Source organism: Sapajus apella, unplaced genomic scaffold (genome assembly GCF_009761245.1).
Source record: "Sapajus apella isolate SASKATOON/1434 unplaced genomic scaffold, GSC_monkey_1.0 scaffold47, whole genome shotgun sequence".
NCBI lineage: Eukaryota > Metazoa > Chordata > Mammalia > Primates > Cebidae > Sapajus > Sapajus apella.
The window spans coordinates 7,299,730-7,324,087 of NW_022436987.1; the positions used below are offsets into that span (position 1 = coordinate 7,299,730).

The 24,358-nt window shown below is 46.5% G+C and overlaps 1 protein-coding gene across 4 annotated transcripts in view; it reads right to left on the bottom strand.

Annotated features, from left to right (window-relative positions):
• DKK3 (dickkopf WNT signaling pathway inhibitor 3) overlaps window positions 1–24,020 on the bottom strand; it is a 48,459-nt gene extending 24,439 nt beyond the window's left edge. Inside the window, exons 1-5 of one of the 4 annotated variants that reach the window (XM_032240758.1) lie at window positions 23,828–23,969; window positions 23,601–23,694; window positions 23,035–23,273; window positions 16,120–16,257; window positions 12,734–12,817 (exon numbers count right to left, since the gene is read on the bottom strand). In XM_032240758.1, coding sequence (XP_032096649.1) covers window positions 12,734–12,817; window positions 16,120–16,257; window positions 23,035–23,247 — 435 coding nt within the window. In that variant the 5' untranslated portion in view covers window positions 23,248–23,273; window positions 23,601–23,694; window positions 23,828–23,969. Of the gene's footprint in view, window positions 1–12,733; window positions 12,818–16,119; window positions 16,258–23,034; window positions 23,274–23,600; window positions 23,767–23,827 lie in introns of those variants that run through there. The other 3 variants (XM_032240760.1, XM_032240761.1, XM_032240759.1) reach the window with 3 other exon arrangements.
• Window positions 24,021–24,358: the final 338 nt, after the last annotated feature.

Here is a 24,358-nt window from a genome sequence, read left to right on the forward strand (position 1 = left end):
CCATCCTCTTCTGATAACTTCTCCCCTGAGCCCAAGGGGCTCTGCCATCCCTGGGAGGGGAAAACCATACAGTTGTCCTTTTGTGATGTTGGTTTTCCATTTGAAGGCTTTGGAAAGGGGAGGGCCTCAATGACTCGATATAAATGACACAAGCTGTAACCCAGGAGTGGAAGGCTTGTGAACAAAACAACCCAACATTATGGCTGCAAACCACCATGACTTTATCAGAAATATATCTTTTTATTGAAATGGCCAAAATTGCCAGGCATGGTGGTTCACGCCTGTAATCCCAGCACTTTGGGAGGCTGAGGTGGGTGGATCACCTGAGGCCAGGAGTTCAAGACCAGCCTGGCCAACATGGTGAAACTTCATCTTAAAAATAAATAAATAACAAAAAAATAAATAAATATATAAAATGGCCAATACCACCTGCCATGGCTTTTGCAATTTAACTTCCCTAAATACCAGTGTCCTCATCTATAAAATTATATTATGTCTACTTCATAGTGTTTTAAGAATTAGAAAATAAAACATGTAAAACACTGGGTATACAACCCAACAAACAGTAGGTGTCCAATAATGTAGATGAATGAACACAGGCAAGAAAAACGGAGGTTTGGCCAGGCACTGTGGCTCACGCCTGTAATCCTAGCAGTTTGGGAGGCCGAGGTGGGGGGATCACCTGAGGTCAGGAGTTCAAGACCAGCCTGCCCATCACAGTGAAACCCCATCTTTATTTAAAAAAAAAAAAGAAAAGAAAAGAAAAAAAGAGAAAAACATGTTCATTTTTCAAACAAATCACTCATTTACTTATTGTAGCTCTTTACGGAATCTTATCTTCAAGGACTTTTACTTCTGTTTTTATTTCCCAACTTGCATCTAGGTCACATAGCTTTCATCTACTAAGTATGTATTCAACTACTCAACACCTATCCATCTCAAGCACAGATACGGAGACGCGGACGTGACCCATGACAGGTGAAGTCCCTGCTTTCCCAGAGCTCAGTCTTTAGACAAGTCTTTATGAACTTCTAAATTTTTCCCCTGGGCCTGAGAACACTCTTTCCCTGTTGGTCTTCACCGTATTTCTCAGCATTAGGTGGCCCATCCTCTCAATTGTCAAATGTTTTGCAACATGACAAAAACAAGGGCACCCAGACCCTGCTTCCTGAAATGGGAAATTTCGGGTCCGCCATGTTATAAACACTGAACTGAACTGGAAATGAGGTTCCAGATGTGATGGCTGCATGATCTGGAGAAAATTATATCCCCAAATCTCTGTTTTCTCATCTGTAAAATGGGAGGTTTGGTCTAAAGCAGGACTGGAAAATAGGTTTCAAGGATAGTCCTTTTCCAACTGTCAGTGGCAGCTTGAAGTGCTGTGCTCCCTCAAGTACTGAGACTATCTGGGCTCATAAGGAAACAACTCTGTGATAGATTAGCAATGTCTGCATGTGTCTGGAGGTGGGACGGCAGTGGATGGGCCACATGTGCTCCTTCCTGGTCTACAGGAGTTCAAGGAACCCTGTGAATTCTACCATTTATAATTGTGTGACTCAGTGAAATACTGTTTTACTTTATCTTTGGCATGAGGCCTGTCTTGACACAAATAGCGTTTTCATCTGTTTGGTCTGGCACCTTAGCCGCCATCACCTTTCAGAAGCCTTCTCAGTTACTGTTTCAAAGCAACAGCAGCCTTACAACAAAATAAACATATTTACTGATTTATCACACTCATATTCAGTGAACTACTGCTTCCTGCCACAAGGGGTCCAGGAAATTAGCTCAGAAAGGAGAATTGACACTTATTCAGCATCTATTAAACACCATTTTCCAGACATTGCCTCCTACTTGTAAAACACCCTACTCGGGCCGTCATTAAATCCTCCTTTCACAGAGCAAGAGCCAACGCTCAGAGCCATGAGGGAAGTTGCCCCAGAAGCAGGGATTTCAAGTTGCAGCAGTTTGGATTCTGAATTCTACCACACTATGATCCCCTAAAATGTACCCAAATATCTTGTTTATTCCTTTTCTTCCAGGAGGTGGAGCTGAAAATTGAAACTGACAGGAGGTCTAGGCAGAGCAATGAGACCTGAGCAAACATTTAGATGACTCAGTCTCCATCCATCATTCTTCCCACAGTCTGCTGGGGATGTGACCAAGAGTAGAGGCTTCCTGCCTGATTTGAGACACCAGCTCATTTATTAGATTTGGGGGCATGACTGTAAATTTCCTGGGAGCGTTAAACACGTCCTTCTGCATTCCCCATTTCCCATCCAGATCCAGTTCCCTTCCACTGCTCCTGGCTCTGACCCTGGAAGAGGAGATGGTATGACTGGGGCCTCTGTGGGCATTGTCCCCTGGTCTACCTCCCGGAACCCCTTGCTACCACTGGCAGGAATTAAAAAACAACCATCATCACCAGAAAACCTCCTTGGGGGCCTGAGTCTCCCATAGGACCCTCTTAGGAGTCTGGAGTCCCTTTACAGGGAAGTGGGAGGCCCTTCATGCCTCTGGGAGTTCTTTGAGGACATTATGGAGGGCTGGGGGTGGGGCTCATAAAGGAGGGTGTAGAGTGGGTGTTAATTCCTGAATGGTCAAAAAAATCACATCTTTTGATCCCCCAATCTCCAAGATGCAGCCTGAGCTGCATACACCAGACCTCAGGGAAGTTTTCAGCATGTTGGCTACAGGCCAGGGTGAGGGGTGAGAAACTCAAGGCAGTGGCATCAGTTATGCTCTAAAGACACCCCCTGAGACTATGGCTGCCACACTGCAGAGGCAACTGCTGGAACCAGAGTTGGGGAAGGCCGTGCCTTATGCAAGGGCAGCAGGCGCCAGGAATTTTGAGACAGTCCTTCAGCTCACATTGGGTGCTTATGTCCACCAGTGTCTACAGTCATGAAGACTGAAAGGTTGAAAAAAAAAAAACTTCTACCTTGTGCCCCGCTGGTGGGAACGCAAAATGGTACAGCCACTATGGAAAACAGTATGGTGGTTCCTGAAAACATTAAAAATAGAATGACCATATGATCTAGCAATTCTACTTCTGGGTATACAGCCAAAAGAATGGAAAGCGTTTGATATGAAAGAATATCAAAGAGATATTTGCATACCTGTGTTTATAGCAGCATTATTCACAATAGCCCAAAGGTGGAAGCAACCCAAGGTGCATTGACAAATGAATGGAGAAACAAAATACGTGTGTGTATATACATAGATATACATGTATTTATGTCCATGTATATACACACTCATTGTATTATTCAGCCTTACAAAGGAATGAGATTCTGATACCTGCTACAACATGGATGAACCCTGAGGACATTACACTAAGTGAAATTCACCAGTCACAAAAATACAAACACAGTGTGATTCCACTCATATGAGGAACCTTCAGTAGTCAAAATCATAGAGACAGAAAGTAGAATGGTGGTTACCAGGGGGACTGGCGGAGGGGGGCATTGTTTAGTGGACATAGCATGTCCGATTTGCAAGACAAAGAGAATCATGGAGACTGGTTGCACAGCAATGCGAATGCAATTAACGCTGTTGAATTATATGCTTAAACATTGTTAAGACGGTAATTTCATATTATATGCATTTTACCACAATTTTTACATGTTCCATTAAGAACATGACTCTTGGCTGGGCATAGTGGCTCACACCTGTAATCCCAGCACTTTGGGAGGCTGAGGTGTGCGATCATGATGTCAGGAGATCTACACCATACTAGCCAACACGGTGAAAGCCCATCTCTACTAAAAATAAAAAAATTAGCTGGGTGTTGTGGCGGATTCCTGTAATCCTAGCTACTTGTGAGACTGAGGCAGGAGAATCACTTGAACACGGGAGGCAGAGGTTGCAATGAGCTGAGATCATGCCACTACACTCCAGCCTGGCGACAGAGCAAGACTCCGTCCGTCTCAAAAAAAAAAAAAAAAAAAAAATGAGTCTTGGAAGTTTTGGAATCAATAAGACCTAACTGTTTCATTTTATTTCTCTTTTTTAGTACTGGGTCACCCACCTACAAGTTCTGTTTTATAATTTTCTCTGAGCCTCAGTTAATTCATCTGTAAAATGGGTTCAACTGTATCTGCCTTGTAGCACTGTCATGTGGATTGTGTGAAGGAAAGGAAGTCAGATCCTTGGCACAGTGCCTGACTAAATAAGGGACTATTGAGAAATGTTGTAGCCCTTGATGTTATTTTAAAAACAAAACAGTTTTTTGGAATAATGCCAACAGGACAGGGCCACGTATTGGGCAGCCAGGATACAAAAAGACCTATGGTGAAAGTTATCCAGGCTGGTCTGGAAGGGTCCCCAGGTCGTGAGAGCAGAGGACAGCCACACACCTGCGTGGAGGAGCTGTTTGGCCCCTGACATGTCCAGGCTACTCAGAGACCACAGAAATCAGCTTGTTCTGCAGCCGACACCATCAGCCTAATGAGATTTCAAGTTCATTTACTGTCACTTATCTGGCCTGTCTACTGGCACCAAGCAAAAGCAGAATGCTCCATTTCTAAGTAACAGTTTCCAGATTTCAAGGCCAGAAGCCAGGCTTTTTGCAGGGTACAGGCTTTGCAGCCCAAAGGGGACTCAAGGCTCCAGCTTCCACAGGATTAAGCAAAGCCCTGTGTCCACTGTCTTTGTCTTCCAAATCATGTCTTTCTGGTTCTTTCCTCTGGGGATTCCATGAAGTCTCGTTAGACAGTATAGGGCATGGTAAAGCACTGCAGATGCAGGATATGCTCCTTACTCAGCATGTAGTCCTAAGTCCTTGGCACGGCTCTCAAAGGCCTGCCTAATCTTACCCCTGCCTCTCCCCAGCTTCATCTGCTGCCCCCCAAGCACATTTCCAGCTCTAGCATTCTAAACCGTTTAGTGTTTCTCCAACATATTCTTATTTCCACATGCCTCCTTGACTTTGAACAAGAAATACTTCTTCAAGGAATGCCCTTCTTCCCCACAACTGAGAATTCCTAGACATCATTCAAGATACAGTTCAACTGCCACCTCTTCCAGGGAGCCTGTCAAGAAGTGTGAAGGGTCTAAGATTCTACTCTACTTGCAAGATGATACGTGTGCCTGTCACAGTTTTATGGCTACTGGCAGAAGACATGAGACTCCTAGATCAGAGACAAAGGACTTTATTTCAGCAATACAGAAACAGCATAAGCTCTCTTGTCCGTGTCAGTTCTCCTTGCCTGCAGGTTCCACACTGCCACGTGGAGGGGTCCAGGGGGATGCTGCACATGCACTGGGTTTACATCACACCTAAGGAATCTCAAGCTCAGAGAACTCAAACCTTTGATAATGGGCTGCAAGCAAATCTGCCCTCTGCCACGGAGGGACAGCTATCTCTGATTTTCAAGGCAATCTCTGTTTTTCAAGGCCACTGCCTATACAACATCCTTGAAAAGACAGTCTAGAACAAGAGGTCAGTTAGTGTCAGATATAGTTTGGATATTTGTCCTCTTTAAATCTCATGTTGAAATTTGATCCCTATTGTTGGAGGTGGGACCTAGTAGAAGTAGCTGGGTCATGGGGACGGATCCCTTATGAGTGGCTTGGTGCTGCTCTCGCTCATTAGTTCCCATGTGTTCTGATTGTTAAGAAGAGGCTGGGCATGGTGGCTCATGCCTATAGTCCTAGCACTTTGGGAAGCTGAGGTGGGAGAATCTCTTGGGGCCAGGAGTTCAAGACCAGCTTGGGCAATATAGTGAGACATTGTCGCTACAAAAACAAAAAAGAGCCTGGCATCTCATCTCTCTCTCTCTCTCTCTCCCCCCGCTCCCTTCCTCTCACAATGTAATACCTGCTTACCTTCATCTTCTGCCATGAATGGAGGCTTCCTGAAGCCCTCACCAGGTGCAGATACTGGTGCCATGTTTGTACAGCGTACAGCAGAACTGTAAGCCAAATAAACCTCTTTTCTTTGTAAATTACCCAGCCTTGGGTACTCCTTTATAGCAATGCAAATGGACTAAGAAGTGCCTTTGCTTATAAAATGAGAGAAACAAGAAACCCGTAAAGAACTGTCTCCCAAGCAAGTCTTCCCTGGCTTCCTGGTTTGGCCCCTGTAACCATGCCCCCACAAAGCTCTGTGCAACCTTTGCCTTTCAAAATTATGCACCCACATTGTAATGACTTGTTTATTTTTTTGTCCACTACTAGCCTGGGTGCTCTCTGATGTTAGAGACTGCCTTTTACACTTCTCTGCCAGAAACATTGCAGGTACTCAAAGAATGTGCAAATAAATGAATTGAATAATTAATGCTGATAATTTTGATAGCCATGGATTGGGCTATCAGAATAATCAAATCATAACAAATAGCTGCTATGTACTGACTTCTTGTTCTTTATGTTCCAGGTATTGTATATGATTGTGACCTGGGTTATGTTTTTATCTGCATGACAATACTATATGGAAGGTACTTTTATTAAGCCCATTTAACATACGAGAAAACTACCAGCTTAGAGCACTTAGACACTCCATTAAGGAACTTAAACAAAGACACACAGCTAATAAGCAATAGAATTGCCATTTCAACTGGATCTGCCTGTACCCGAGCTGTTAAGAGCTGTTAACCACCCCCGCTGATGTGCTGCTTCTATCAGCCGTCATCTAAACCTTGTTTGTATTTACTGGGGGGGGGGGGAGTGGAGGCAGTAGCCTGCATGTCCCCACCACCCCCGCCCTGTGACTCAGCCCATCAGCCACCTCACAAAGACACTGAGCACTCAGATGTTCCCTCTAGGGCTTCCCACCTCCCTAATCACCTCATACTGGAATGGATGGTATTTGGCTTAGGCACGACCTGGAATGCAAAACTGACCTTTCTCCCTGGCAAAGAGAAGAAGGGATAAGATATATTTGCAGACTCTACATCTGATAAAGCTAACAGTTCTCAAACAGCCATCCCCCTTGCTTAGATTTCCTTGACCTAATAATCAAAGAAATATAAACAGAAAGAAGATATCTTTTTTCTTTGCCTATCATATGATCACCCACTGTTAACACCCACTGTAGGTGAGGGCTGGTGAAATACAGCCTCAGAAATTGATGCTAAAAATAAAAATGAGTAAAACCTTCCTAGAGGAAAATTTGTCAGTATCTCTCAAAATTTTAGATATCTATAACCTTTGACTTACAATTTAATTTCTAGCATTTATACTGAAAGCATTTGCAAAACCGTTAAAAAATAGAGATACGTTTACACCAAAATTGTAAATAATTCACAAACTATTTTTAAAATAAAGAAATCTATAAAGGAAAGGTCTCTGCAAACTTAAAATCCTCTGGAAAGATCTATTAATGATTTAATATATATTTTACCAGACTTTTTTATGGATACTTTTTCTAAAAATAAGATATTTCATACACTGTGTATGTATATTTTATATACTTTAAATATTATATATACTGTTCTGTAATTTTTTTTCAGTTGATGTTTGATTGAAGACAATCTTTTATACCATCTTCACAGTATTAACTCCACAGTATTTTGGTTTTCAATGTGGAATCACTCCTATTTAATAAATTCCTTCTTGGAAGATATTTAGGTTTGAGGACGGTACAACTTAATACACCAGGTAACAGCACAAAAAGAAATGCCTACCCCATAAAAATTGCTCACACACATCAACTATATTTATTTGGGAATTATTTACCCATTTCTCAGAATGATACAGAGTTCGTCAATTATATCTCTTTTCCTACTGAATAAGGCATGAGGGCCTTATACTTAGCCATAAATCACAGTCAACTCAAAATATAAATCTAGAAACACAAATGTACCCAAACTCTTTGTGTGCTTATCAGAATATGGAACGGAATGTTTACACAAGCCTATGCTGTCAACCTTAGGACAGTAAGTCTGTTTCTTTCTGAATATCACCCCTTGCCAACTTCGGGCCCCAACTTGGAACTTGCCAGTACCCAACGATCGCCTATTTCCCTGGTTGTTCATATGACCTATACTTCCCTTTGTCTGTATCCCCAGTGCCCAACCTAGACATATCTGACAGGCACAGTTAGGAACAATAGCATGATGAGTCAGCCTCGTGGCCAGGAGCACAGAGCTTCCAGGAGCACACCACTCAGAGAGGGAGGCAGGCTGCTGCAGAATGAAAACAGCCTGAGGCTACAGACGTCAGAGGAAAGACGCCCGTGCCTGTGGAGGCCTTACGAACTTCTCCCCAAGTCTCCCCAGTCTCACGCCCCTCTTTTTTCAGTAAACTTGCTGGGAACCAGCCAATTAGAACCCAGTTTTAATTACTCTTCAGTAATAATGAACCTCACACAAAGAGCTTCTAGAAACTTGCCACACTAGATTCTCACTCAGTCTTGTGAAAGGGGGATTACTAGCCCCATCTGATAGTTGAAGAAACAGAGTCACAAAGGCCAGGGCTTGTAAGGTCAACACAGGGCTCCAACCGAGGTCTGTATCTCACCTTGTTCAGACTTCCGTGCCTCAAAAGGGAAGGGCTGCATTTCCTGGAACTCAGCCACCACCCCAGCCTCCGTGGACCTTGCAGGTTTCCCCAAGAGGCAGATCCTCTTGGGAACTAATTGAGTTCCCTAGAGGTGCCGCACCCTCCCCCGGTGCACTTCTGTTAAAATAATAACCCGCCCCTCCCGCCCGGGGATTCCTCATCACGGTACCTCTGGACACTCCATTAAAGGGATAGAGCTCAGCATCAAAAACCAGGGTGCAGGGAGAAAACAAAGCGAGCACCCTACTGTCCACTCTAGAATGAATGAACAAGTTAGGGTCAGGGAATGATACATAGGCCTGAGGAATGAACTTGATGAGGCCTGCAGGAGAAAGGGCTTGCTCAACACACTTTCCTCTCCCACTTCCTCGCTTGGTCTCTCTGGGCTTGGAGGTGATGGAGGCTCACTGCTCCATGGGAAAAGATGGCCACGGTTTAACAGCCCACTCTCCCGAGGCTCCAGCATATTTCACGGGCAAAGTATCCTCACAACAAGTGGCCTTACACTTGTAGAGGACTCCAGGGTCACTGTCCTCGGTCTGCTGACCTAGTCAAAAAGGCACCACCGGCACTGGAACAAGGAAATCGCTGGATCACTCAAATCTCTACAAACTGTGTGTTTTTAGCAGGAAAATGCATCCACCTGTGGCCTCAGAAGTCTGTTGTTTGTTTCTAGAGACAGGGTATCACTGTCACCCAGGCTGCAATGCAATAATGCAATCATAGCTCACTGCAGCCTTGACCTCCTGTGCTCAAACGATCCTCTTGCCTCCGTCTCCTGAGTGGCTGCGACCACGAGCACATGCCACCATGCCTAGCTAATTTTTTAAATTTTTTGTAAAGGGGTCTCAATTTGTTACCCCGGCTGGTCTCAAACTCCTGGCTGCAAGTGACCTCCTGCTCAGCCTTCCAAAGTGCTGGGAATACAGGTGTGTGCCACTGTACCCAGCCTCTCAGAAGTCTTGGCCGGTATCTCGGAGTTGCTTGTACATGATTGAACCTATAGCTTCAAAGTAGGCGTGTTCACATAGATATAAACCAGCTCACTTTTTAACATCATACTCTAACGGGAAACCGGAAAGACCACACATGCAGGACGTGCTAAGCCTTGTAGCTGTGAGTTGGATTTTAAAGAGGATGTGTCCCATCAAAAGGGTGCCTTGGTTAATTGGGCCAGACTCTTCCTACGTGCGGACACAGTTCTATAAATAAAAACGTCCTATTCATGCACAATGGCTTGCCCATGCTCTGGCTTCTCATGCTGCTTTCCTCCTCACCCCCAGCACAAAAGCAGCACAGCGTCAGTGTGCCTGCCCCTGGCCTGTGAAGTGGGGCAGGCAGAAAGCCTGGCACAAAAGCCTCACAACAAAGACGTCAGCCCACATCCCCATCGGCCGGCGCACTCAGGTGAAATAACAAGCCGCAGCGTCCTCTTCCCCTTTCACATTTGAGTGTAAAAACAGACCAGGGCCTTGCACATGCTGCGTGCAATTTCTAGACAGGCATATAGTGTTACTGTCTGTAACTTTCTGTGAGCCTCCCCGGGTCCCCATACATATTAATACACATTCCAGCATTTGAGGAAAGGAAAGTGTAAGGTGCTTGGTGATTATTTTTAATTGAATTCATCTGGAAATTTTAAATCCTGAAAATTAGCTCCTGTTTATAGTATTTTAAGGTTTGCACAGCATATGATTTGTCCTTTGCAATGGCAAATCCCTTTTAGAGAAAGTTTCTGCCGTGTGTAACACATTTCAGAGCAAACTGTAAAAATCATTAAATTGCAAAGTGATAGAGTGGGACAGCGGTGACAATGCACAGCCCTTGCCTTCCTTTGATAGTAAACTAGTCTTTACAGCTTTCTGTTCAGAAAACAGAGCTCCGTGTCTCTGTAAAGACAACGCTGAAGTCCTAGATCAATTGTGCTAGGACGATGGCGAGCCCAGGAATAGGACGGCGGTTGAATGAAACAATTCTGTGGACATGTGAAACTGGATCTCACTTCCTGACTCTCGGCAAGCCACTCTGACAATAAGTGTGGCTCTGAAGTGAGGCACACATGCCACCTTTGCTGCCATATGACATCGCTCTCACAGGTGGCTTGAAAAGTCTCCAATCCATTCTCCAAAGCCCAGTGGGATCTTCCAGACGCTAGCCAGCCAAGCATCAGATGACCAAGGTCTCCCTTCTAGTCAGTCAAGTGGGAATTTATTCTCATACAGAAACCTGATACGCTCCTATTTTGAGAGTCTGAGCAGGCATCAAGACAACCTTAGTGAGCCTCCGGCATGTGGGGTTCTTAGATCTACTGCTCCCCTCAACCTCCTGCATTCTCAGGACTGTCATATATAGGGGTTCAGGTTCTGCCCTGCACAAGGGGACCAAGGTGTGTCCTCCATCACACAAGGGCCACAGGAGATGGCATGGGCAGGAGTGGAGACTCTGAACCTCCCAGATGAGTCTTGAAGCAGAGGACACAGGGGCACATGAGGCCATGCGCACTCGGAAAAAGTGACACATGGCACAGAAGTGCAGGCAGCTGGTTTCTGACCCAAGCATGCCCTTGGTGTGTTCAAGATCTTGTCTCTTCCCCACCCAACTCTCAGAGTCTCAGTTCCCCCAACTAAAAGGCACAAACTTGACCAGCTGCTTCGCTGGTGGAGGGGGCAGCACGGGCTGCAGGTGCAGCAGCCTCATGTATGCCTGGTCCTCCAGCAGTGCCGGGGTGCTCAAAGGCACAGCTGCTCCCTCCCCAGAGCACAGCTGTACTACTGTGCAATGACAGGTTACGTTTTTTTGACTTGAGAACAAAGGCTTTTCTCCTAATTCACAGCCCTGTGAGTTCTGCTTCCCCTACCCTTTCCATTCCACAACTCTGCTCCCGCCTCAATCCTTCAAGCCCCAAACACAGCCTGAGATCTGGAACACTCTAAAGCACTTCCCTCTAGAACCATGAACATATCCTATGGCTGGCTGGTTCTTCTTTTGCTTTCTTCTCTCTCTTCCCACCTTTGGAAGCCGGCCTCTCTTCCATTCCTGTCTTAGTTAATCTAGACTTAGTTTCAGAGGCTTCTGTGCTGCCAGGGCGGCAAGAGATGATGGACATTGTTACCTCACTTGAAGATGGGGAAACCGAGGTACCCTAGCTGGTAGGCGACAAAGTGAGCCTTCTGGACTTCACAGCCAGTGCCCTTTCCATTTCACTGCAGTTCCTCCCCACCACCCCCAACCTCCCTTGAATGGTGGCGTCACTACCATTGCACATGGCCAACTGGAGCCCAGCCTGCCGTAAATGTCGGCCAGCTCCCGACACTTGAGCACTGTGCCAAAAATAAGAAAAAACATCCATCACCTACCAACCAAGACAGCACCACCTTCCTAACTGTTATCAGTACACTGATTCTCTTCCAGCCATAAGACCAAAAACAGGTGAGGAAAATCCTCAATGCCCTGGGAAGGCCAAGGATGCATAAGTTATCTGGGTACAGAGAGGCTGGCTTCTTGTATTCTCCATAAAGAAGGCGCGCTCCCTGCTGTCCACTCCTCAGCAGGCATGTGCATCTGAAGCCAGACATCTCTTTGAGAAAATGAAGTGCAGCTGGGAGAACAGTGACTCCAACCGGGTCATACCCCAACCTGTGCCCAGGTTTTCTTTCTGTGAAATCACATCCCTTCCAAATTTAGGACTCTATAATTCTGTGAAATCCATCCTGCCTCTGGACTAAGCAACAGGCAACTAACAGAAGCAATCACAGGGACCAGAGCCTCACCCTGGAATGGACAGACAGTCTTCTTCCCTTTAGGCCACTGGGCTCCACATAAGGTGTTCTTGCTCTCAACCCGCCTGCCCAGGGGTGGGATGACAAAAGGTGGGGCTGTCCCCGAGGCTTTGGGGATTTCACCATCTGATACACCAGGACTGTCACCACGGTTCCAGTCAACATGTCTAATACTTGCTTGTCCCCCTTTCAAAGCTGAGATGGGCCATGGAAATGACCACCGAGTTTCATTTCTCTGTTGTTTCTGATGCCAAGTGCATGGAGGCGTAACCTATTACTGGACTGCATCGGTTTGGTCAGAAGTGTAGGGATTGGGGGATCGTGGTAGAAATGAGTCAGGAGAGGCACAGGAGAGTCAGCCCCCTCCCGCCCATGGTCTGCATCTGAGTCGCTGTGGGCAAACTGAATGAAAGTGAGTTTGCCGGGGTGCAAGTGCAGGGGAAATGACAACTCACATGGCTCCTTCTGCCTTCTTCATCTCCCACAGACGTGATCACTGTCTCTGAGAAGACCATTTGTCCAGTCTGGTTGTTGGTTATCTATAGTAAAACAGGTACAGTGAAAGTAAAATAGAAGGAATTCTGGACAAATTCCACAAGTTGTTTTTGTGTTTTGTTTTCCATTTTCTAAAGCAGAAGCACCCTGTAAAGGTCGAAATGCCCACCCCACTTTCTTCCTGAGTTCCCACAGCAGCTGTGAGATGGACAGCTTCCCCTGGACGCAGTGATAAGAGATAACAGAGTCAGCCTCATAGGGCTGCTATGTGGAGGAAATGAGGTGATCCAGAGAACTCACTCCACACAGTGCCTGACACACAGCAAAATGCTCAAGGATGTCAGCTCTTTCTATCATTCTTGGGGCTCATCACTTGAAACTCAATGTCAACTTTGTTTTTGACAAATTACAAGTCTGGGTGTCCGGTTGAACATCTTTCATGTAAAGCAAGCAGGTTTTAACTCTAGCAGCCCTATCTGATTCTGGTGAATGATTTCATTTCATCAAAAAAGTGCTTAAGTACAATGAGAGACTTGTTTCAATATTCCTCTACCTGTTGTCTGCCTCCGATTCTCTAACCAGATGCAGGCATCACAAGGCTAAGTCGAACACAGAACCCAGGCTGTTCCTGCCCCATGAGAGGCCATGTCCAAAGTTTGGTTTGGTGATGAAGGATAGAAAAGATGCTGGCTCAGGAGCTACGAGATTTGTGTTCTTTGAGCTCTGGCTCAGTTGCCAATAACCAGCTAGTATGTCACCTGCAACAAATTGTATCTCTTCTCTGATTCAAAATTTTCTCACTTCTACATCATCTTTAGGGTCTCTGCTAGCTCTAATATCACAGAACCTGCAGCCAGTACAAAGTGGAAACTCTTGTACTAATTTGCAGTAAGGAATCAAGTTCTAGTTCTGAGAAGGTAAGGACCACGTCTTAATCACCATGCTTTTAAATTTTTACCTAAATAATTCCTCTCCCCAAAAGAAATGATCTCTTCCTCTATGCTAGCTTTTTATAGAATCAGCCAATATCATATTTTAAAAAATTCTATAAGCCTGTATGTATGGGTTGCGTGACTTACTAGAACGTTTATTATAACAATATATATTTTTCTTAAATCTCCAGAAGAATATATAAGAAGTTTTCCAAATATGTTTCGCCACTACTGAGCCCTTCTTTTATGAAGTATTGCATAAGACTAGCGTTTTTTTGTTTGGTTGTTTTTTTTATTTTATTTTATTTTTTTTTTTTGAGGCAGAGAGTTGCTCTGTCGCCCAGGCTGGATGGCAGTGATGCGATGATCTTGGCTCACTGGAACCTCCGCCTCCTGGGTTCAAGCGATTCCCCTGCCTCAGCCTCCCAGAGTAGCTGGGACTATAGGTGCGTGCCACCATGCCCAGCTAATTTTTGTATTTTTAGTAGAGGCAGGTTTTCACCATGTTGGCCAGGCTGGTCTCAAACTCCTGACCTCAGGTGATCCACCCACTTCAGCCTCCCAAAGTGCTGGGATAACAGGTGTGTGCCACCGTGCCCAGCCTTTTTTTTTTTTCTTTTTGAGACAGTCTTGCTCTGTCACCCAGGCTGGAACGCAGTAGCGAGATCTCGGCTTACTGCAACCTCTGCCTCCCAGGCTCAAGAGATTCTTCTGCCTTAGTTTCCTGAGTAGCTGGGATTACAGGTGTGCACCACCAGAGAAATCACTCCACACAGTGCCTGACAACTAGCAAAATGCTCAAAGATTTTTTTGTGTGTATTTTTATTAGAAATGGGGTTTCAGCATGTTGGCCAGCCTTGTCTCAAAGTCCTGACCTCAAGCGAGCCTCCTGCCTCAGCCTCCCAAAGTACAGGGATTATACGTATGAGCCACCATGCCCAGCAGAAGATTAGTATTCTATAAAACCCAGGTGAGAATTACTGCACTGTGTTGATAACATAACTTTATTATAACAAGAGTAATAATAAGAAAACTGATTTTTGCATTGCACTTTACAATGAGCTTTCATATACTTTAGGTCATTTGACCTGCACAATACTGTCATATAGATGTTGATATTCTTATTTTATGAATGCAGTTAGTGAGAATCAGAACATTTAAATCATTTTTCAGAAATCACACTAGTGACTGGTAGGACTCACACTCAGGTATTTTGATATTTACAAGAAGCAACTTTAAGGAGCAACCAAACCTTTTGATTAATTATTGTCAGAAAGGATGGCTTGATATTGGTTTTGACAAGAAAACATAATCACTTTTGAAAATATTCTCCAGTTGCAGATGAGCAATGCCGAAGGATAGTGTTCCGCAGGTATACTCATTCATTTACCTGGGGGATACACTCTGTAGCTGATCCATCTAACTGAGCCCATTACTATGCAGTGGGAGAAGCACCACACAAAAGCTACTTTATAGTCAAGGCAACGGCACATAAAAATTGATCCCCTATGCGCTGTGGCACAGAAACACTATTGTTTCAACCAAGTCATTACCTGGGCCCTTGAACAAAAGCGAGGTTCTTTCGTGAAAGCAACTGTGGCCTTGCATGCCAGAGCTGAGATGAGCTGACAGGGCAAGCTACCTGGTATTGACAACAGGATGCTAACAACAACCCTGAGAATCTGCACAGCACACGGTCTTCTGCAGTTTGCTCTCAGAGTCCTGCCAAATCACAGCAGAGACACTGCACACCAGGGGCAGGCAAGTGCTATGTTCCTCGAGATTTGCAAAGCTTTCTTCCTCAGGTCAGAATGGGAATGAACCTAGTTGCTCTTAATGCATGATGTTAGACCAGGAGGCACTCAGACAGGTGGTAGTTTGGGGGGGAAATCTGCTATAGAATTTTGAACAGACAACCAGTAAACAAATGAATGTTTAATTTTGTGGCAGTAGAGGGTTTCTCTTCCGGAAATGGGGTATATCATATTTACATTCCTTCTAAAAAATAGTGAAGATCAATTCACTGTAACATGTTCTCTAGTTCAATCCCTACTGAGACATACATACAAGCCTATGAGATAGGTCAATTCCACAAATTCAATGCTAGGAAAGGGTCTTTTTAGACATTTGTTTGCTTTCTTTTTTCAAATAATAATCCCTGAAAGTTCCTTTGCAACTAGACTGGCAGGAAGCCTAGGGTTAAATATATTGCATAAATGCAAAAGCAATTTAGGATCCTGATACATTCTCTCTCCACTTTAAACAGAATCCTTCTGGTTTTCAATCTGTATTTTACAATTCTCACTTGTATTTTGGGCTTGTATATCACATTAAAAAAAAAAAAAAAAAAAGAAAAACCTTAGTTCTCTGATGGGAACTCCTGCAGAAAGGAGGACGTGCTGGCCGTGACTTACCTTGTGAATTTCTCGGTGCACATGGATGGTATTATTTCCAACCTTAGTGTCTGTGTTGGTCTCATTGTGATAGCTGGGAGGTAAGTTTGCCAGGTTCACTTCTGATGTTGCTTTAGCAGCAGCTTCTTCTGCCTCCATCTATTAAGTCAATGAATTTAATGAGCAAAATTATTTTCTCTTGTTACAAACGAGAGTCTATTAGAAAAAAAATCTCTTTTTCTCTTCTGCAATTGCAAAGAATGATGATGATAATAGGTGTATTAATTGAGTACTCACTATGACAAGACATTATACTAAGCGTTTTACATATATTACAGCACTGAAATTTCACAACCTCTCTGGGAGGTGGGTGGTAATGTCCTATTACAAATAGGGAAACTGAGGCTCAGGAAGACTAGATAAATTCCCCAGGTTCCCAGAAAAGGGTGGAGCTGGGATTTGAACATGTTTCCATTAGGTAGTCTTGCTCCCTGTGTAGATGCTGTTGATGCCCTGCCCATCTCCTGGTAGTCTAATCTGGAGGTCACCTGCAGCCAATTCCCATACCTGCCAACAACCAACTCTGTCTCTCTCTGAGAGCATTCTCTGGTCCCCAAAGTATGCTCAGTCTGCACAGGCCCCAAGTGCTAGGGAGTTACTATTCTAGCAATGAGAGACAGGCAGGCTATGGAGGTAAACACTCCAGCTTCTCCCTTCAGTAGACAATCCCGAAGCATGTAGAATCTACGTAGTTTCCTCTGAGGCCCCCACAGGATGGAGCCCTAGATGCCTGCAGCAGTAACCAGCCTGCGGACGTACCATTGATTGTCTTTCTTTTCTTTTATCTCACTTTCCCACTTCCTGCTAGTGTTTTCTGGGGACACATCGCACATACACTATTTGCTCTTAAATCCTTTGGCCTGTTGGTGGTGGTGGTAGGTGCAGGGGATGGAGAGAACCCAAACCAAGGCAGTCCCTTATTCCCTGCAGGTAGGGCCACAGCTGTGTCTCCTTCCCCACCCCATCTCTTGGGTACCCTTGTAGGAAATCCTCGCAGAGGGATCCTTGCAGAGGGTCAAGTAACAAGTCCCCAGGGTCCACATCCCTTCTGGTCTTCTTGTACCTATGTTCTTCTCTGTTTGTCAGGTTTCTGTGGCCGCTGTCCTCCAATCCTCCAGTCTCATGATCCTCCGTAACATCTATATCAGATATGTCAGTGACCTCACGTCTGCACCCACTTCCCCTTCCAGACTTACCCCCTGTCCTATTCCTGATGAGCGGGCAGTTGACAATGTGACCTGTTCATAGCTGATGGGACCCAAAGGGAGGCCACATCATGGACTAATTGAGCCAATCAGATACTCTCTCTAGGAATTTAAAATGAGAGACACAAAGAGAAGTTCTACTTGATAGTTGGCAATTTTTCAACACTGCTATTTTTATCTCTGGGCTATTTTTATTTTTTTAAAACAAATGCTCAAAAAGTATTTTCCTTTCTTAAAAAGGCCACTGTCCTCTATCCCCGTAAGCACTAGATGAACCCCCGCCTTAACCACCAGGTTTGCTGAGCTGAGGAGGATAAGAGGAAAGAATACTCAGGTCTCAATGCAACATGAAAATACAACTCGAAGTGTGAAGAAAACCTGGTAGGCACAAAGGCTCAGCAAGGACTTAGTCAGTGGCTGCCGTGCACACAGGGCTGTGCTGAACTCTGAGACGGCTGCTGGGATGTTTGAAGCTTGATCACTGGCTTCATAACAATAGTAATTCTGAGTGTAGCACCCATATTTAGGGCATTGACTATGTCTGAGCCATTGCACAAGATGCCCTGAATATTCACAGCAACCTTATGGGGAAGCTGTGATTCGAGTCATGTCCAAAAGTTTGAAAAATAGACATAGCTGGATCCCTTCACGGACCCACTGAATTAGGATTTCTAGAGGTGAGACCCCTGATATCACTGAGCTTCTCAGATGATTCTGAAGATTTCCCTCCCCTCCTTCTGCCCCCAGTTAAGAACCTCTCTGTTCCACGCAATGGGGAGTTACAGCAAGTTCCAGAAGGCTAGTGGGAAAATAATTTAAAGACAAGAAAGAGAGGGGAGTCAGGGAACTGACCAGAATTAGGTCTAGGAGATGGAGGCTCCATCTGCGTAGTGGCCTTCTAGGTGGGAAAGACTCTAAGCAAGTCTAGAAGGATCAAGCCACTGAGAGATGGCCATTGGATGAGTGAAGTCATTGCCTGCAGCATCCTCGGAGAGGAACACAATAGAAAATACCAGGATTCTGGAGTCAGACAAGGTGGGTTCAAGTCCTGGCTCTGCCACAAAGTAGCTGTATGATTTGGGCAAGACACCAAATCCCACTAAACCTCAGCTTGCTCATTTGTAAAATAGGGATGCCCTACTTTGTTGAGTAGATATAAGAATTAAGGACCATGAAGTAGATACAAGAATTCAGGCATGAAATACACTATCTGCCACACAGCAAAAATGAAATACACAGCAGTTTTCATTATATTGCCCTTTAAGAAGGCACTTTCAAAAGAAGCTAGTTTGTTGTGACAGAGATCTGGAGGAAATGGGTAGCTAGAAGCAGGAAGAGCAGGCAGTTGATACCATGTGTTTGAAGAGCTTGCCGACAAAGGGGAGAAGAAATGGGGCTAAAACAGAAGACAGAATGGGCAAGAAAATGACTTTTTTTTTTTATAGCAAGAGACCTTGCCCCCCAGTTACCACTCTTGTCAATGACCAAAAAGATACAGCTGGGAAGAGAAGACTGAAGGTGCTGGAGAGGATCCATCCAGAAGAAGAGAATGTTTTAGTGTTTTTTAAATTCCCGTTGGGATCAGTTTGGCTTTCAAATAATAGACAAGTTGCCAAACTTAGAGTTTGCTCTCGGTTGAGCAGATAGTCTTTTTCTAAAACCTTTCCCCCCTCAGCTCAGCCACTGGTTATTTCAACAGAATGAGCTAACGATTCTTAAATGGCACCATGAACTAAAAGTATAGTTTACAATGGAAATTTCAACCACAACTATTATTGCCACTAGCAAGAGAAACTTAACTCTGAAGCAAAAGGAGCTGTTTCATAGAGAAGGAATGTGAATGCTATTAAAAATGGCATTTATGGTTGGTTAAATCTGTGTGTCTGCAAAAGAGGTATAGCAGGAAAAACTGAAGAAATGAATCCAGGCTTGGTATTAGAGTTCTTGCTAGGAATAGGTAAGGCATTAAGAACATTCTAAAACTAGCGAGCTACCGAGCTGGCAACGAGGGGAGGAGAAATAGAGTGGCCACATCCTCAGAATACGTTAATTGGTAGCACACAGAATGGTAACACAGGAAAGTAGGAATATCCCAGACTGGGGCCATTTGAAGATTTGCTTCTCCCAATAGTGACTCTACAAGTAGAGCTGCTTTGTCCTTCCCCTTAAGAAACTTCAGCAGCTTGAGTCAGCTGGAACATTGAAAATGCCAGGAAGTTACTTGAAAGCAGATTCATGACCCAACTATGTAAGCAAATAATGCATCTGGGCCAGGTCCTTTTTGGTTCTTCCCCTAAATAGTGATTAAATGGCAATTATCCCCTGTCTATGAGATTTAAGGGGCTTTCTGGCAGTCTCTTTATATATATATACATACATATTTTATTGTGCTTTAGGTTCTGGGGTACATGTGCAGACATGCAGGATTGTTGCATAGGTACATACATGGCAATGTGGTTTGCTGCTTCCATCCCCCCATCACCTATATCTGGCATTTCTCCCCATGTTATCCCTCCCCAACCTCCCTAACCCCCGCTGTTCCTCCCCTAGTCCCCCTCAACAGACGCCAGTGTGTGATGCTCCCCTCCCTGTGTCCATGTGTTCTCATTGTTCAACATCTGCCTATGAGTGAGAACATGTGATGTTTGATTTTCTGTTCTTGTGTCAGTTTGCTGAGAATGATGGTTTCCAGATTCATCCATGTCTCTGCAAAGGACACGGGATAATTGCCATTTAAATGTGGCACACAAATACCATGGAATACTCTGCAGCCATAAAAAATGATTAGTTTTTTATGGCTGCAGAGTATTCCATGGTGTATATGTGCCACATTTTCCTTGTCCTGTCTATCATCAATGGGCATTTGGGTTGGTTCCAGGTCTTTGCTATTGTAAACAGTGCTGCAGTGAACATAGGTGTATATGTGTCTTTATAGTAGAATGATTTATAATCCTTTGGATATATACCCAGTAACGGGATTGCTGGGTCAAATGGAATTTCTATTTCTAGGTCCTTGAGGAATCGCCACACTGTCTTCCACAATGGTTGAACTAATTTACACTCCCACCAACAGTGTAAAAGTGTTCCTATTTCTCCACATCCTCTCCAGCATCTGTTGTCTCCAGATTTTTTAATGATTATCTGGCAGTCTCTTTACAAAAAATTAATACTAATAACCACAGTCTATTAACAACCTATTGTATTCTATTTTTGAAAACATCTAAAAGATATTTCAAATATTTTAAGACTGATTTTTAATGGTTTAAGATATTTTAAAAGACAGATTCTACTGAGAATCTATCAGACCCTGGGGGGTGTTTTGTTACCATTCATACTGCTCCTATTAATATGATGATAATGATAGCTATTATTTACAACCGACAATCATGTATTTCTCACAGCCAACTCACAATGAAGCTACCTATATTACACCTGTCTTACTCAACCCCATTTTAGGGAGTCAGCAGATAGCCTGCCCTAGAACCAGAGGCATCACAAGCTTAACTTAATTTGAAGCTACAGAGTTAAGAGACAATGGGGCCTATCTGACTCCCTCAACCTTTCACTGTTCCAAGTCGTGATTGTTCTGCAATCATAGGAAACAGAAACCATGGATCTTGGGCTCTGGACCTGACTGGTGGATATTCAAGGACAGCTGCCCAACTCACTGATTTACTTGACTTGCATCTTCTCATTTAATTCTCCCGTTACCCCAAGAGGTGGACATTTCTCCACTTCAGACTCGGGATGCCACTGCCAGTAAGTGGCAGAGCAGGGACTGGATGACGGAAGGTCAGTCCCCACTGCCTGTTCTCCTGCCATGGTGTCCTGTACCCACTGTCAGTGAGGACACTCTTTGGGAAAGAGTGGGGTAGAAGTGACAGCCCGTGTCTCCCCTGGTGCAAACTTCAACCCGCCAACCTACACAGAGCCACATCTAGAGGGAGGAAAGCTGGGGTCTTGGCAAAACCCTTTGTGGATAACGCCCATGGAGAGGACCCCGTCACTACGTCCCGCACGGCCCCACACTGCTCTGCTCAAGAAGAGACTGAAGAGCCCTTGCTGCTTCCTCTCATCCCTCAGCAGGAGCTAACGTCAGAGGACCATGCTGCAAACCTTCTGAACAGTGGCGGGCACAAAAACATAGAGGTGACTTAGTCTTACTGGGAATCTGTGTGCAGGAGGGAAAGTTCTAGAATAAGATAAGAAAAGCAGATGGCCTGCCCTAGAACCAGAGGCATCGCAAACTCAATTTAATTTGAAGCTTCAGAGTTAAGAGACATTGGGGCCTATCTGACTCCCTTCACCCTTTAATTGTTCCATGTCATGATTGTTTTGCAATCACAGGAACATGAATCACAGAAAGATCATGGGTCTTGGGATCTGGGCCTGTCCAGTGGATATTCAAGGACAGCTGCCCAATTCACTGCCTCCCAAGCCAGTGAGTGTCCCCTTCACTGCAGACTCCACAGGCTGACTGTTGGGGAGTGGGAGGGGAAATAGCCCTAAACTACAAAGGGCTGTGAGGAGAAAGCAACTTCTCCCTGGAGACAAGTGCCAGCAGTTAAGGCTTTGCGCAAGGGGACTACCAAGCCAGGGGTGAACCAGCCTGGACACGGGTTTCCTGCTGGCTCCTTCACTGGGATGGCTGGCTTCTCTCCAGACACAGGCTACATCCAGAGCCGGACCCAACAGCACCCATGCCTACCCATCCCGGACACCAGGGACAGCTCCTCACATCTGGATGGAGAGGGCTGGGACAGTGACATCTCCTGCCCAGGCAGCCCTGGCATGCATGGGTACCTGCCATAGAGGACAGAACAAGATGTCACCCACAGTGTTTAGACCTGGAGGTGATGGAGGGCAAAAGATAGGCAAAGCTTTGCCAAGGTACATGGTATCTGATAACAATAGCTGCTAAATACTGCGCACCTATTATGTGCCAGGTGCCCACACTTATGACATTTAGTTGTCATAGGAAACTGAGGTACAAGATGTTAAATGATTTGCCCAATGTCACCCTGCTACTGAGTGGCAGAGGAGGACCTGAGGCCAAGAATAACAGTGAAGCACTGTTGGGTGGAGGTAGGGTTGCCTCGCACATCCTCATCTGTCACTCATACAGTGCTGAGATTTAGGTTTTCCATCTTCCCTCTCTGCCCCCACATGGCATGACAAGCAAGACAGCCCATACAGACTGTCAGCAAAGCTCAGGACTCTGCCTCTTTGTTCCTACATGGCATCCCAACAAGCTCAAAGCATAACAGACAAGCTAGAACTTGGCGATGTCTGGAGCTTGCCCCGGGTCTGTGTGAAACCGCAGTGCTGGACTACCAGGGGCCCTGCAAACCTCCGCTTACAATAGGGAAGGCCGACTGCGTGCCTGACGCCAACTGCAGGCAGGTGGTGGCCCCAGCTACCTAGGGAGAGTCCAGCCTCACAGATTCTGGGTGGACAGGCTCAGATCCACACTTTTTGGCAAGAAGGCAAAACGAGGCGAGGGTCGGGATCAAACTGCGCTGCCTCCAGGCCCCTCCGCATCTGCTGTCGGCCCTTCCCAGCCTCTGCGGGATCCCAGGTCCCTGGCCAGCACTCCTCCATGCCTTCCCAGCCCCCGCTGCCCCCCCAGGCTGGCACTTCCCAGAGCCTCTCGCAGCCAGGGCGCACGCACCTCCTCCACCGCGCTGCGCAATTTGTGCTGCGTGTCTTCCATCAGTTCCTCAACCTCGCGGAACATCTCGTTGAGCGTGGCCTCCTCCTGTGGGTAGCTGAGAGCCGGGCCGGGCTCTACCCGAGCCGAGGTCATTGTCGGAGTGGGCGCGGGGGCCGTGGGGGCCGCCACCGCCAGCAGAAGGCACAGCAGGGTGCCCCCGAGCCGCTGCATCTCCGCTCTGCGCCCGCAGCCGCCGCCTGTGTGTCCGGGAACGCGATCAGAGGGCGCGGACCACCCCTCTCGCCCGGCCCGCCGCCCCGCCCCGCCGCCCGCCCCTGGCGCACCTCTTCCCCGCACTTGCCCCGAGACGGGAGGAAACCGAGGCCCCCTAAAACGCAGCTCCCCTACACCCAAAGAAACGCGACCCCACCCGCTCCAGCCCGAGCCCCGATCGCCCCGCAACCCTGTACCCCCATCCTCGAGCACAAGCTGAGCTCTGCTTACCACCTGCGATGCTGGAGATCTCTCTCCAGAACAACCGAACCCGGATCCTCTACGCTAGTAGCTCCCAAGCCCCAGCTCACCTCGACTCTGTCGCCGGTTCGAACCCTTGGCCCTCCTCGGCCAGGTCAGAATGTCCGACTCCCGCTTCCACCCCAAACCTCTCTCAGCTCCTACCTGGGGTGGGCAGAGCACCGGTCAGCCCCCTCCCCTCGGCGTCGGGTCCGACTTGAGCGCCCCGCCCCACACCAACCCAAGGGAGGCTGAGCTGAGCCGAGTCTTCCCCACCCCGCCGCCGCCCCTCACCCACCCCGACTGGCTCGAGCTGCGCTGCGAGCTGCACTGGATCTGCTCGCTCCCGCCGGGAGGTCGCCGGGCTGCGGGTACAGTTGCGGGCGTGGGAGCGACGCGATGGGCGGGACGCTGGTGCGGGAGCGCGGCGGGGTGCGGCAGCGCTGGTACCGGAGATCCCGCGCCCCGCCCACCCGGCTGTCAGGCCCCCGCCCCGCGGAGGGGCCGCCGCCCGGCCATTGGCCAGCCGAGGCACTGGCGACCTCACGCCCCACGCCCTCCTTTCTGCCTCCACGACCAGCTCTACGGAAGGCAGCCATCTACTTCCCTGCATCCCCCCTGCCCCCTCGGCATCCCAGGCCCGTCTTCTCTGGCCTCCAGGATGGGGGTGGCGGGGGGAGTGTTCCTCAGTCCCCACCGTGGTCTTTCCAAGCCAACCTCCACCCCAGTGTGCAATCCTCAGGAAAAATCCCGGTCCCCCAGCCTGGCTTTCAAGCCATCACCGCTGGCCTTAGTCTGCCATGGTTGACACCGTGCTCCAGCCAGGACA